Raw genomic sequence first — 16,207 nt, 5'->3', positions numbered from 1 at the left:
CTCCTAGTTAATATTTCAGAGCGCTTGGAAGTATTAACTTCCAACTAGAAAAATGTGTCGCATGCTCCTAAATGCCCAGTTACCACACCATGGAAAATAACAAATAATCCATTGTTGAATGTGGTGGCTGTTTAGTATGGATTACTTTTACAGCTTCATAATCTACACCCAGCAGAATTACTTAGTGCTGTTGTAAGAATAGTTTGCAGTGGATTGGATCTACTGAGTACGATCTTTTTTTTGTTTATGTAATTATACATAACTGACAAGCCAGAACATTTGTATCAAAGATCTTAAAATAATGATTTTCATAATTATTGCAAATAAGGATTTTATTTTATTTTATTTTATTTTATTTTATTTTATTTTATTTTATTTTATTTTATTTTATTTTATTTTATGTACATATTCCTCTTTAATTTTATTAGTTTTCCTTTTCTTCTTAGTGTAAATCAAAGAGCCATGAAAAATTTTTAACACTACACCTGTAACTGTGAATATTAAGAGTTGTAAAATAAACACAAAACAAAAAAAAAACACAGCAAACAAAAAAAAAACACAACAAAATACCCCCTAATACCTGTAATAAATTCATAAACAACAGACATGATAGCCTTTAGCTTCCAAGACATTTGTCTACAATGCTCTGAACCGAAGTTGATTTTTATTAGTTGCCTGGAGTAAGAGTGGGCAGCTGCAGTGTGCGTGTGCTGTGTGAGCCAGGATGCCAAATGAGGGAGTGAGCCATCAAAGACCTGGAGCTACCAACATTACCCATCAGCTGGAAGGGCCATTCCTCCCTCTTCTCAAGGACAGCTACTACGTACCCCGTACACCCCATTGTTTCACCTCCTAAATCTCCAGGTTTTGGCTGCACAGCCTGACTTGTACTTCCTCAGCCTGCCCCGGTGCTGCTGGGCCACAGTTTGAAGAGTACAGCCCACGCAGGCTCATGCAGACCCCGTGCCCTTCACCGGGGTGGGCTGGGGCATCCCTGTGCTCAAGAAGATCTGCTTACGAGCTGTGGTGTTGGGATCTGCACACAGCAGTTACAACAGATCAGTGCAGGGCAGCCCAGAAAGCATCACTGTTTTCTTTCTCAGCTTTCTCTGGGGTATTTGAGACAAATTTCTTCCTCTTATGAAAATAGGCTCAACCTTAGTCGGTACATAAGGGATTGCTGTCTGGCAGGTTTCCACGCAGACTGGCTGGTCTTACTCTGTTCCTGGCTGGTGCCTTTGAAATGATTGTGCATGCACAGAGCGATGTGCAGAGTTGTAACAACCTTTTTCAGCTTAGCGTTTTCTTATTTGTATGTCAAACCTAGTAACCCTAAGCACGTATCATCCCCCTGCTAAATTAAATCCATTTGACCTGAAGTGTGTGTGGTTTTGGGGAGGTTAACATCAAATAGGCTGGTATTGATTAAACAACCACAGAGATCGTGGGCATTAGTGAAGGGAGAAGCATGTTCTCCTGCTGTACTGTGTTTATCACTGTGGTTTATTTTTTTACTCGAAGAGCTGTTTGCCTTTTCCAACGTGGAAGGACACCTTGGAGCTGTTGGGAGAAGCAGAAGCAACATTAGTGTGGTGAAGTTTTTGGTTGATGCTCTCCCTGAGATAAGTGGACTGGGCTGGTGTAGGCAAGGAACCAGTGATTCAGCTGATGGGGTTCCCCTAAATCTTTTCCGTAATGAGGTTCTTAGGAAAAGCCTGCAGTATAATGCAGTTATTGTTTCCCTGGGGAGTAAGTCCTTTAGGAAACAAGGCTGCGTTCTAACCTGTGTAGTCTGCTAAATGGAGCCAGATCTGTTTAAGACCCAGCAGTTAAACAAATACAGAAAAGTGGAATATCAAGCACAATATTTTGCAAAATAAATAAATAAATAAAATAGTGAAGTGAAAATGATTAACATTCAGTTCCCTGTGTTTCTGTGTCATGGTGTTAGTTCAAGCTGAAGGGAATATTGTTTCGGCTGTCATTGCATTTGCTTTTCTAATTGTGTTTTCCTGCTGCTTCTACAGATTATTAGTAACCATAAATTATAATTCTCCTAATGGCTATTATTTTCTTTTTCATTTTGATGCACATTTTATCTAACAATCATCAAGCCTTCATAAGGTAGAGGTATTTGTTACAGTTTACCAAATGGAAGAACAAAAGAGATTGCCTGTGGATCTCAAAAGAGTGAGTTGATCACAGAATTTTTGCACAGCTTTGTATAGGAAGTTTTCCTTGCTGTTGCAGTAGCATCGGAGGTCAACATCATCTCTCAGCAATTCTTTCTCAATTCCTGAAATTTTACAGCAATGTCTGTTTTATTGGGAAATTCGTGTTTCCTTCTCAGGGATCTCATCATCTTGCCTGTGTAAGAGGCAACACAAATGTTCATTTTATACCTTTTGTACTGAGTGTATCTCTGCTTTGTTTCCTTTCTGCCTGCATCTCTGTGTGTTGGGATCACTTAGCCATTGACTTAGAAGAGAGTAGGAGTTAGCTGTTGGCTGTACCAGGAGATAACATTTCAACATGTTCATGCCTTTTTTGTTTCCAAATTATTATCTCCAACTGGGTGGAGACATTTAAAATTGTTTGGAGGAGTCCAGTTCCATAATGTTCCCCTTCTTTGTTAGGTTGAGATTGACCTTATTGTTATCCTTGAAGCTTGAGTCATGAAGGAGGTTATAAAGTTGACTGATGCCCTGCCACTGTTTCCCATTTTTTTTTTCCATCCAGACTTTCAATTAGTTTATACTTCTTGTAAATACAAAAATTTTGGGGGGGGGCCATGAGGAGGTAAATGTTTGCAGATTATAAAATTTGCTGCTGACTTTAGTTAACTGCTATGCTAATATTGGGGGAGAAGTTAAAATTGCCCTTTGCCAGTTTTGCGAAAGAATAATTGTTTTTGTGCTGTTGCTAGGCATATTTCACTGGGAAACATCCTGAAGAAAGGAGAGATGTGCAGTGAGCCCAACCTCCTGCTAGGGATGATGATTATACAAGATGGTTTTGATTTGGTCTCCTCATATCCTCTTTTGAGAACTAAAATCATCTCGTCTGTTCTTTTACATGGATGGCCAGTTAAAAGAAACTACACTGTAATCCATGTGCACACACAGATTAACAAACCATTGCCATGCTGTCTGCAGATGTAGCAGCAAAAGTATGCAAAAATGAATTGCCCACTCTCCTCATTTTTCTGAATCTTACTACATATGGTTATTTTTGTTACTCTTTAGCTATTGGTTGCATATACGTATTAGATAATCTTCATTTCTGTTTTTCTTTTTTCCCCTTGTTTTAAAAGTATGTTAGGAGAGGACTGTAAAATGAGAAAGTTAGTATTTAGAAGAGAAATGATTTGTCAAACTTCTTCCCAGAAGAGGTCCAATATATAAGAAATAGGCCTGACTACTTAGCGAGTTTGCTTATGTAGTGCTCTTTAAATAGATCTGCAGCAGTCTCAGCAGCAAAGCAAGTGTTCACAATCTGCAAATCTGGCATATGAGACAATTTGGGGAAACGCAATGCTGTTTTTTTTTACTCTGTTCATACATACACTTACATATATATACATACATACATAATACAAATACATACATATTTAACAATGTCTGTGCACTTATCAATTTTTAAGAGTTAGCACTTCTTGACTCTGAATTTCTTTTGAGAAATTTCATTATGAAGAATGAAGAGATGTTAACAATGTATCCAAAAGCAAACAAAGCAGTGTCCTGTCTCAGTTCTTGCTTACTTCTCTGGTTGGTAATGGCAAATAATGTCCTATCACAGAACTTGGTGTTGTTTTTTGTGTATTCATGTCTTCAGGGTATCCTTACTGTGCTTTCAGGATATAATGCAGTTACTCAGAATAGGATAATTATATTTCCAATCAGGTCATGCTATGTAAAGTAGCGTTGCTAGAAGAAAAAATATTTAGCTTGGCATCTTTCTACTTACATGAAAGATGGAACCTGCTATTATGTATTATTGAGAAGGAGGATTCAGTGCGAACCTGTACAATGTCTCCTTTCATCTTTCTATCTCTTCTCTGTCTTTCTCCCTCTTTTAAATACTTTCTGCATGATAATGAGAAGTTATGTGATGTAGAATGTTGTTGTGCTGCTAAGAATGGTTCATGACACGATGATGCATTTATGGTACAGGTACCTGGAACTGGAAAGCAGTGGTCATCGAAATGAAATCAGGTTGCATTATCGCTCAGGCAGTCATCGCTCCCACACAGAAGTATTCCCGTACATCCTGGCAGATGATAAGTGGCACAGGCTTTCCTTAGCAATCAGTGCTTCTCACTTGATTTTACATGTGGATTGCAATAAGTAAGTAAAGCATGTTGTTTTGTAAGTTGTCACTTCTGGAACATTCAAGCTTTCAGTAAATTAAATAACAACTTGGGACATATTTTTTTTTTTCTCTTTCAGAATTTATGAAAGAGTTGTGGAGAAGCCCTTCATGGACTTACCTTTGGGTACAACATTTTGGCTAGGACAGAGGAATAATGCACATGGTTATTTTAAGGTATGCATTCCCTGAAAGGAAAAAAAAGAGAACTTAGATAAAAATGGATGCAGTTTCCTCTTCCTTGAAGCAGATAAAATAGAGTAAATACTCTGTGGTATGAATAGTATTTCATACTTGTGATCCAGTTCAGTTGAGGTTAATTGACTTACTGACATACAGGCGTGCAGGTGGGATATGATAGTATGTTTGCCATGCTACTTCTCTAGGAGGGCTTGAGTGGTACACAAAAAGGTATACCTTGCAGACCAGAGATGAGAAGGAGTTTTACTTGTGGGTGGTCATCTGCTGGAAAGACTCAGCAGAAATAAAGCTGCATTGATCAAATTGTCATCAGGTTTGTCAGTTTGTTAGAGTAGGTTAAAAACAAGTTTCTGTACAGTATGAATTCATACTGTGCCCAGTTCTGGGTTTCCCAGTACAAGAGAGACATGGAGCTACTGGAGAGAGTCCAGCGAAGGGCCAGAAAGACGATGAAGAGACTGGAGCATCTCTCCTGCGAAGAGAGGGTGAGAGAGCTGAGACTGTTCAGCCTGGAGAAGAGGAGGCTTAGGGAGGGACCTCATCAAAGTGTACAAACATCTGATGGTTGGAGGGAGGAGATGAAGATGAAGGATCCAGACACTTCTCAGTAGTGCCCAATGACAGGCCAAGAAGCAATGGACAAAAATTGAAAAACCTGAAATTCCATCTGAACATAAGAAAACACTTTTAACATGAAGGTGGTCAGAGTGAGTCCACGATGGAGATATTCAAAAGTTGCTTGCACATGTTCCTGGGCAACCTGCTATAGGTGGCCCTGCGTGAGCGGGGCTGTTGGAGTAGGTTATCTCAAGAAGTTCCTCCTGATCTCAGCCATTATGTGGTTCTGCAGTCTTAACACAATTTTTAGTGCCATGGTGTGTTGTAAAACAGTTTAAGATGGTGAAAGGTAAATGGCCAAGAGAAACAGAATTCCAGGAAATAAATATTCGTGTTATTGTCTGTTTCATAACTAAATGAGTATTTTTTGTCAGAGAACACTAAGGTCAAGGGAACTCCAATCTCTTCATGATTTAGGTTTCACCACAATATTCTCTAGGTTCAGAAATAAGTGAGATGACAATCATTAATGAAGAGAATGCCTTTTTCCTCAGAGGAAAAATACTTGATCATGTTTTTTTGCTTACTCTTTCTCCATTTTTCTATATACATATATATATATACACATATTAATATATATGTATATATCAAGCACCTGGTGTATAGCAAGATTGAAGAAGTGAATGCTGTGTTTCCACTGGATCCTCTGTGTCCATTAGGTAGCATTCATTGGTCACAGACACTTTCTGTCATTTGGCCTTGGAAACTGCTTTAGCAAATGATGGCATACCTGTGGAATACTGCAGTCCCATTTCCCTCCCTGTGGGCATCTTTTTACTTGAGCTGCAAAGTGGAATTGATAATGTTGGTCACAGACCTAATCACTTTGTTAAATATGGCCTGCTAATTTTTTTTTTTTCCCAGCATAAAACACTCTGACTACTGTTGTCACAGCAAGTTCTGTAGTTTTGTGCTAAAATCAGTTTTTGGGTGTTGTAATACCATTTGCTATACTTAAATGCTAAACTATGTCTTTGTTTAGTGTAAGATATGGAGATCTGATGGGGCACTCATGTTTGAAAACTGAAGCATGACTTTGTTTTTATTTTTCTATTCAATATGTGTTTCTTTTTCTTCCAAAACACAAGAGGATACCTGCTAAACTAGCAGCAAGATTATATTTCTGGTTTAAAAAAATCAGCAACAGTTGAATCCAAGGATAAAATCATAAAATATTAACACGTTGCCTAAACTGATCTCAGACACACTTCATTTATTCTATGTATTTATTATTAATATATATATATATAAATATTCCTTTTGTTTATTTGTACCTTCTCACTTCTTGACTTGATTATATTCTTTTTGCCAACTCATTGTGACCATGAAGAAGTTCATTTGGTGTAGAAAAATAAATACTCCAGTAGTGGACTGTATTTTTTGTTTGTTCATTTGTTACTTTTCAAAAAGGATAAAATGAACCAAGATACATGGAAAAATTTGTCTCAGTTACAAAGACAAACCAGTTTGGCAGAAATACAGAAACTGATAGCTGTTAAAAGAACATTGATTTAGCCAAAAATATACTGTGCGAAGTAATTTCTCCAGCACAGTAAAGTACAAATGGTTGAACTACGTCTGCAAATGTGACATTGTACAGAAGACACATCACTCTAGAGGATGAGTACTTTCAGTGATTTTTAGTGTTTTGGAGAGCCTATGTTTTTAGATACTGTGTGTGACAACTTCCACTCAGCTGATTTTCTGACATCCACTTTTTTAGTTGTTTCTGAAAGTCAGGCTGCTTTGAATGGGTCTTAAATGAGTTGTCCAGAAGGATCAAAGTACCCAAAATCATTAGCCACTCATTGAAATTATTTTCTTTGGCTATATCTGATTTTGGACCTAATACTGCTCCACTGAAACAATGTGCCTGTAGGCATACTCACACTGGGGTATATTTGTACCCATTTCATTTTAAGGTCTTAAGTCTGAGAGTGCAATTCTGGCCATCTAATTTCTGGTGTTGTGTAAAGTCTCTGACACCTAATATCCAGAAGTACTTTAATTTGAACCAACGGCTTCTTTTGGAGCCTGTGAATAGCCTCTCACGTACAGTCAGGAACTCCTGATTTGGCAGCCCAGGCAGGTGAGGTGTCACAGCTCCTGGTTGTTACACTGGGGAGAGGAGAAATAACCCAAATTCCTGTCAAGTGACAGAGTCCAGCTCACAGCACAGCTGATGTGTGGTGAATAAAGCTCCCCAAATAGTTGGAGGGGATTTACTGTTGATTAATAGCTAAGTGATTTGAATACTTGCCCATGTGTTCAGTGAAAGATATGTTTTAAGCTGTTTACAACCTGAAAGGGTTGGACCCTGCAATTCTTCCTTTTCATGGAAATGCTGTAACTCGGGTTGACATGAATTTGAACTTGATGACGCTGAGGAAGGAAGGGAGAAGAATTGAATATTGTGAGCTTTTCAATGTTCGCTTCAAAGAGGTCTTTGTTCCTGATTCCAGAACACTTCCTGACGTGGAGACCTGTCTCAGGCATACCCACCTATTTTTCATCTATTAACTAATCACTGCAGCTCTTTGCACAGGATGGGGGAGCATCCAGTTGTCATAGATAGTAGCTTTGTTGTTAAGGGAGAAGGGTAGTCATGACACTTACCTTCTCAGTTACTCTTCAATGACATCTGCTCTTCTCCATAGGTCACGTAGGTTTCTAAAGCACCCTGATTCATTCACTTGAGGTCAAAATACTCTTGCTTGGACTTTGCGACATCTGTAGTGAATGCCCTGTGTACACAGATGAAATGTGGCCTTTTGCATTTAGCTTGCATTATATTATTTGTGACTTGAAACATTCACTTCATAAACATGCTGAAGCGTGTTTAAATTATTCTGCTTTTACTTCTAAGAAGGAATTTTGGACATGCAGGGAGGGAATCATAGATGAAAGGGACATCTGGAGCGTATATGATAGGATGGCTATTTGGCCTTTGCTTTTGGAAAGCAGCAAAGTGGCTGCTAATTATATCTTAATGACTAAGGATGCATGTAAATTCTGCCTGTAAGCATGTGATTTCTTCTGGTTAAAATGGGGCCTTTCCAGATGGCATATTTGAATTTCATGCTAAACTTCCTGTTCTCCCAAATTCCTTGCCAACATGTTACTCTGCAGCTGTGTAACAGATATGTAGATTCTTGGCACTCTGCATGTTCATGAAAAGATCTACATCAAAATCATAAAAGGTTTGCATGAATGTGTTTTTCCTGACTCAAGTTTCTTTAATCTGTACTTCTTTTTGACAATCATATCTTAGTGAAAAATTTGAGTTTTATTTAAGAGAGTTTCAAAATAACCAAAAGTACAACTGTTTTTCAAATTATTTTTAAAGGTCATTTTCAAGCTTTTCTGCAACGGCTAACTAAAAATAACAATGAATTCAAAACAACCAAACTCTTGCCACATAATTACATCTTGACATTTAGTATTATGTCTTTAAAAACGATTCACTATGCCTGTACATGTACATCTATCTATTTTGCTTTCTCTTTATTCTTCTATCACTGCATTGGGTCCAGAAAAGAAGCTATGTATTCATAAATATTGTTTTTATCAGGCACTTTTTTCTGTGTGGGCTTTAATGTTTTACATGGTAAATGGAAAATATAATTTTGACAGGTAAAAATAATACATCCTTTCGTTTTTTCTCTCCACTTACACATAGGGCATAATGCAAGATGTGCAATTACTTGTCATGCCTCAAGGATTTATTTCTCAATGCCCAGATCTTAATCGCAGTAAGTCTCTTAATTCTTATACCATAAAATGAAAGGTGTGCTTTGTACCTACTTTCTGTCCTGCAAGCTTTCTTAAATCCTTGAGTTTCAGTATATTGGTTGTCAACTTTGACGTGATTGAACCAATTGTAAATGAATGGTTTTGTTACTAGTATACATATCTTGTTATTCTAGCATGCCCAACTTGTAATGACTTCCATGGACTTGTGCAGAAAATTATGGAACTGCAAGACATTTTAGCCAAAACATCAGCAAAGGTAATATTTACTAGAAGGCATGGCATGGGAGAACTGAGGACTCTAAAGCTTTAATTGCTGTTTTTTTTAGATTATTTGTGCATCTGTGTGGATGTGTACGTGGGTGTGTGCAGAATATCCATGCATGTTATGGTTATATATGTTTGCATTTGTATGTCTGTGCCTACTATCTATGCATACAAATTCACAGTTCAGAGAGCTTTCTTGATTTTTAATATTTTTATAGAATAATATATTGTAATAGTAAACAGAATCCAAATCCCTGAACAAGGAAAAGACTCATACATATTCAGGCTCTATCTATCAGGCTAACAAGTCAATAAAACTGGTCTGAAATAGGTTACTGTGCTTGTATTGCTTATTGCAGCAAGATTTATTGGTCCAAGACTTTTCTAAACCTGAACTGATGGAGTGCTCAGACAAAATCTTTGAAAAATAGGAAACGGAGAACCCTAAGCAGTATTTTCTCCTTGATATTATTTATGTATTTTTTTTTTACAGAAGATAACACTAAAAACATTCACATCTTCCAGTGAACATAGACTAGTCTTCTGTTTTTAAATGTCAGGTCTTTAGATGTCTGCAGGAATGCTGTTACCTGGCTAATTTGATACACAAATGATAAAAACTAGTTAGTTGAAATGGAGAATCAATTACTAATGTTGGTTTTGAGCTTTACATCAAATCTGACCTCTTTACTCAGATCCGGGTCTTTTGCGCATAGCCTAATATCTGCAGATATATGTAGAGCAAGATTCTGGGTCACTTCACGCATATAAAGATCAGGAGCCACACTCATCTATTCACTTTCTGTCATGACCTATTCACTTTGTCATGATGCCCCTGATGTTATAATCAAAAGATGAAATGCATTGTTTCTTGCTTCTTTATTTCCATCTCTGAATGACTGGTGGTTTAATCATTTAGTTTTTGACAATAGTCATTATCTTTGAATGATTTTTCATGCATGCTTGACAGTAAGGGGGACAGTTTCAATCATGTTTATGCTAACATAGTGATCACTTATAAATTTCAAACTTTTTGTGAACTGTAAATACAGTTGTCCCAAGCTGAGCAGAGGATGAACAAGTTGGATCAGTGCTACTGTGAAAGGACCTGCACAATAAAAGGCATGACGTACAGAGAGTTTGAATCCTGGACAGATGGTTGTAAGAACTGCACTTGCATGGTATGGCTACAGTTTGAGCAGAGACCCAGGAACCCTGGTGTTTCCTCTGATTGTGGGTTTATTGGGGAAAAATATTAAGGGATGTTTATAAATGTGTGCTAAGTAGTAGCAACAAAGTGCGAAAAAAAAAATAAATGTTCTAAATCTAAGCAATAGTATTAATAAATGCATTTTCCTATTATTGCAGCAGTGGCAGCATGTGTAGCTCTCCTGGATTTCATGCCAGTATAGGCAGATGCTATGCAATACACTTAGCTATCACATTATTCCCCTGCACTGAGTTGCGAATAGTTTCTCGGGATAATTAATTACCTGTTTTTATCACTATAAACACAGCCTTTTTCTTAGCAAATGATTTAATAGATCCCTTGAGTCTGATTCCCTTTAGTTGCCTTTGGTTACATCTCCAAAAGCAATAAAGAGTAAAATGTCAGGGTCATATGCATGCTCCATTATATCACAAACAAAAAAAGAATTTAAATGGATGGAAGATTCCCAAAGGTATCAGAACTCCAAAACTGAATGCAAGTATCCTTTCAAGCACCAAATCATTGCATCTTTGTTATTGTCCAGTCATTTAAAACTCATGAATTCCATTTGGACTCATTAAATGCCTAATCCAAAGGCCATTAGTAACTGATGGAAAGGCTGTTGTCTGTACTGCACCTTAGATTGATTTGCTGCTGTCTATAATTTGCTAAATGGTTCTACTTAAGCTTAATATGACTTTGATCTTTATATTTCTGGAGTGATATTAATTTTGTTTTTAAGATTTTTGGTTGAAGAAAAGAAGGTTTAGTCCATACTATCAGACCTGGCTGATAGCTATCTAAAATGCTTTGAATTTAGTGTTACGTGCATTACATATTTTTGTCACAGTTTTTTCTTGCAGCTATGGCATTATTACCTTTTAGAAATGTATTGTCTCTCATATAAAAATCAGAAGGTAGAGTATTGTTCTGTGAGGTTGTTATTTCGCATTATTATGTCAATTTGCTTCTGATTGGCAGAATGTTTTACATCCAAATACATTTGCCTCTAAAAAAAATGTTTGATCATTGTCATCTCAAAGAATGCATCACACATGTCTAAAAGGTTGTATGCATGATAATCTGAAGGTATAGTTTCTGTTCTTATAGTTATTAAAAGAACCATGCTAAAATGGCTTTTTGGGTGCTGTCAGAGAATTCATTGCATTTAAAAATAGATTTTAAGTTCTTGTGTATGAGAACATCTCTGTTCTTGCTAAATATAACTACCAGTTAAGCACCTTTTATTCTTCTAGAATGGTACTGTGCAGTGTGAAGCTTTGATATGCCCCCTCTCTGATTGCCCGATTAATTCTGCCCTGGCATATGTGGATGGCAAGTGCTGCAAAGAATGTCAATGTAAGTTTTACTCTGGGGCTTCCTTTAATGAATATTACGAAATCTGGAAAGAAAATGAACTTTTCTGTAAACATGTCGTTGAAATAACTGGTCAGGGAATGAAGTACTTGGGTAGAGGAATAGGGGAATTTAGACTTCCCTGAAATATTTTCGGAAACTGATAACCAGAAATTTTTCATTCTTCAGTTGTGACTATTTTATTTTAGTTATGCCACTTTTTTTCCTTCTGAAAACACGGATATTTCCTATCAATATTTAAAAAAAAAATCTTAAAACTTTCTGCTGACTTCCTATTGTTTATCTTTTAGACCAAACTGCTAGAAATTAAAAAATTACCTCACATTTGTTTAGACCAGTGTTTCTAACGCTATCTCAAAAAGGCTGTACTTTCAACTGTATGTTGTAGTACCAGAAATGGAGATTCAGATTTACGATTCTTGTTCTTTAATTAAGGGAAGAGAAAACTTGCACTAGACTCCAGAGACCAGAAAAAAAAAAAAAAAAAAAACAGTCACCTAGAAAGGTTCTTTTACAAAAGGTCAGACAGAATTATACAGGAAACTGGATACAGGTAATTTAATATTGTCATTTAATACAGGTGATTAGCTTTTGGTTTTATAGCATTTTGGCCTTGTTGCAAATAGGGTTAAAGAAGGGGAAATTTAGGTTAATCAGTATCTAGATGGATTGTATATATTATTTCACATTGATTATGGATTGTATCAAATATGTGATGGCTGTGGTGGAATCCATTCTTGAAATTGAGCATAATATGCATACATTTCTTTATTATATAAATGTTGAGATTTTTCTGTGTAGTTTCATCACTCTTCTGCAGTATAAAACTTCTTAGAGAGTATAGAGATACATGTAACTGCTTGAAATGCCACGTTTTAAGATAAAATTCAGGAAGATGTTTTGTAATCCACTGATCTTGCTCCCACAGGAGTTTATTAATATTTAATTGTGTTAGAAGTTACACAAACCATCCCATTTTATGAAACCTTATTAACTTACTCAAGTAGATTAATTCTAATTGAGGGGAAATGAGAATTCAAATACATCTTTTTCTTTCTAGTCAACTACACAACATTTCTGTGCATATTAGTTGGCTCAGGGAATTGGTAATTCAGGGATGAGAGATGAGTGGAGTTCAAACCTCTGTTTGAATCTGTGACCATGCTGGCAGAGTTTGAAAACCTGATCTTCTGAAGTATGTTTTTGTAATGCACTGCTTGCAAATTTAGTTGGGAATTCTCCATCCAAATGTTAACGGGGAAGCACTCACATCTCAAGAGTTCTTATGAATTTGTTATTTTTATTGGGAGTCTTTGCGAAGGTCAAGAAATGTGAATGGGCATGTGGACACTGAACTTGTCATACAGCATTAATGCACCTGCTTGCAGTTAAGGTACAGCTCTGGTACAGCACACTGTGAAGTTTACTCTGGTATCACCTTTTTGATGTTCTTAATGTTATCAAAGCTTTTTAGCTTCCAGTGCTGTTAATCTGATGCCAGTACATAATTGATAATGAACACGCCACATATAACTCTTGACAAGCTACAAAAAGAATTACAAACTTATTTTGAAAACTTGTCTATTTTGTCTATTTTCATCTATTTCAAAACTATTTTCACCTAGTTTATTTAAAGCACCTTAAAAAAACACACACACAAACAACCAAAACCAAAACAAACTAATTGACAAATAAACAAACAAAAAGAAATCAAAACCCCACAATATTTTAAGTGGACAATTCCTGGGAACCAAAGGACTGATGGTGTAGACTGGAGTCCCATTGACAAGATAGCTAAATTCCATTGAAAGTGTGAAGAGTTTAAGTTAGATGCAGTGGTGGCTGTAGGACCCTCATTTATTCTCCAGGCCAGTTTGGTGGAAATGTTAAGTACTCACTGAGTTAGAGGTGTTCCAGCTATATCCTGCCCTTTTGGTGTCTTCAGATCAAGGTCTGAGCTGATCGTGGTCAGTGTGCTCAGTGACCACAACTCTTGCTCAGTGGTTCAAAGTTGAGTTCCTCCGTTTAGGTAGTTTCTGAAAATAACTTTTTTGTTCTCTTGTTCTCAATTCTTAGAACAGTATCAGGGGATGTAGCATCTGTCTAGGTGATGACATCTGACCAAACACAGATGGCTTATAACTGGGAGAGCAGCTAATTAGGTTTTCTTGTTCAATGAGCCACTGTCCTTACTATTGGACAATCAGTCATAAATGCTGAGAAAATTTGAGGCCCATACCCATGTCTTTCACTGAGTTTTAGTATTTTTTGTGAGATGCAACATGTATGGCTATTTCTTCCTGCTATTTGTGGTACCTCACACCAGATGATGGACTGTTTCTGCCAGCCTCTTGGAAGGGTAAAACTGTCCAGGCAGTGGTAGCTGTGGCAGCCTTAGTGGTGCGTCTCAGGGCTGAGTTCTCTCCATCCTTCTTTCTTTCTTCTGCTGATGTGATAATAAAGCCAGAAAAAATTAAAAGAGTGGGGTTTGATGTAATGACAGCTGGCATAAAGAGTAAAAATACACAGTGCTTAAGACATTCACAGTGATGAGCAAGCAGGCTTCACAGCTTTTTTGTTTTGTTTTGAGTAATTCAGAATGGATTCATTCAGCATGGCTTTAGACACATAGAATTTGGGATTGTAGTCTGAGGTGGCTTTACATATGTTACTACATGAAACAGGGCACAGTCCTGTGGCCCTGGGGCTAGGTGCCACTTGTGGCTCGCAAATACATGGTCAAACTCTCTTACCCTTCCCCTGAAACAGTGTCTGCCTCCAGATGGCTGACTGGGAATGATTCCTGATCAGTCCTGTCCCTCAAACCATGCCTGGCATTGCATCAAAGATTGCTGGCTGGTACAGACCAAGGGGCTGCCACGAGTTGTGCTAACACTTGAACTGTGTGGAGGACTACGCACCAGTGTTTGAGCCTGTTGGCACTTACTGTTTCATTTACCTCTCATGTTTCATTTACTACTATGGGCATCATCATCAGTTAGGCTCTCTCAATAGCCAGTGAAAGGGACTGGCACATCTGGAGGGTGCTTGGTGCTCAGAGGTGGCTGGAGTAGATGAGATGAATTGCCTTGTGGAGGTGCATGTTTCTTCCCACAGGAGGCCTTATACATAGGGAGGCCAGGCAAATAGATTAGATACCAAACTTGCAGGTAGCTGGAACTGTGAGATTAATCTTTCCATCAGTTACTTCAATGAGTATCAGCTGTGTCACATAGGAATGGAAAGTGCTGAATTTTTAAACCTGGTGCTGACATCTAGCAGTTAAGCTAAGAGACTGGTGAGAGCCAGTCACACTGCCAAGCACTAGCAAATGAATTTCATCCCAGCTCAGCATTTAACAATTGGGCAGTGCAGTGATGTTGTGCCTTGTTTGATGACATTTTCAACACTTCAAGAATTTCAGCACAACTGACCGCATTTTTATTTTTTTTCTTAAATACTTAGTTCAGGGAAGAACAGGTATTATGGAATGTGGTAGAAAAATAATTATAGCTTTGACTTTGATTCTTCTTATATGCTAAAACATAATAAAACCAGACATGTACCTTCTGACCAAACCGCATATCTTTGCTTGAGAACACTCAGACAACTTGTTTTGTTTTGTCCTGCGTGAAGGTCAATGCTGGTACCAATAGGAATGACAGCACAAGTGAGTTATCACATTATTTTCTGTTGTCCTTAATGGACTAAAAGCAGCTACAACCTTCCCAGGCACATGAATTGGCCAATGTGCTGGGTGTATGTTTCAGCTACAGACAAGCTATTCAACACAGAATTTGGTCAAGCTACCAAAGCATGCCTCTTAGATCAATGGGAGCTTCCTATGGAGAATTGTTTGGAGTTGGAAAGCAGAGGCCACTTTCTTTTCTATTCCAAGTGCAATTTTAAGCCTATCTGAGAAGGTATGTGCAAGAGATGATTATATTCTTTTTTTCCTCTGCAGAGAAAAATGCATTGTGTGGTGATAGGCGCTGACACAAAACAGGGAGAAATTAAGCTCCTCTACTGACTCTATGAAGTATTGCTTTAGCCCATGGACTTGGCTTAAAATGTACAAGGACAAGTTCATTTATTTTAAGTGAATCGTGGAAGGACTGACAATGTCTTAGTAGCTGAGACAATTGGTACTTGGTCAGCAAATCTTTGTATGGTAACTTTCTTATTAGTTAGTGTATTAACACTAAGGCATCACTTCCAATAACTGTTATATAAGTATTTTTTTAATGAAGTCAGTGTATTTTTAGCAAACTAGCTGACTTTCTTCTTCTTAAGCCCAGAAGTGATCTTTGTACCACTGTCTGGCACAGTAATAATTCCCATCACCGAAGACTGATCTCCAGGAAGAAAATAGGTCTATTCTTATCACCGTCCTTCTCAGGACATTGCAGACACTTA

The 16,207-nt window shown here is 37.5% G+C and overlaps 1 protein-coding gene across 1 annotated transcript in view; it reads left to right on the top strand.

Moving 5' to 3' along the window:
• NELL2 (neural EGFL like 2) overlaps positions 1–16,207 on the top strand; it is a 148,290-nt gene that overhangs the window by 33,159 nt on the left and 98,924 nt on the right. Inside the window, exons 4-9 of the mRNA XM_040551661.1 lie at positions 4,173–4,346; positions 4,449–4,545; positions 8,867–8,939; positions 9,114–9,196; positions 10,257–10,385; positions 11,671–11,773. Of these exons, the coding sequence (XP_040407595.1) occupies positions 4,173–4,346; positions 4,449–4,545; positions 8,867–8,939; positions 9,114–9,196; positions 10,257–10,385; positions 11,671–11,773 (659 nt within the window). The remainder of the gene's footprint in view (positions 1–4,172; positions 4,347–4,448; positions 4,546–8,866; positions 8,940–9,113; positions 9,197–10,256; positions 10,386–11,670; positions 11,774–16,207) is intronic.

This window comes from Cygnus olor, chromosome 1, assembly GCF_009769625.2.
Source record: "Cygnus olor isolate bCygOlo1 chromosome 1, bCygOlo1.pri.v2, whole genome shotgun sequence".
Taxonomy (NCBI): Eukaryota; Metazoa; Chordata; class Aves; order Anseriformes; family Anatidae; genus Cygnus; species Cygnus olor.
The sequence above is the reverse complement of the archived record's forward strand: the minus strand, read 5'-3'. Positions and strand labels throughout refer to the sequence as shown.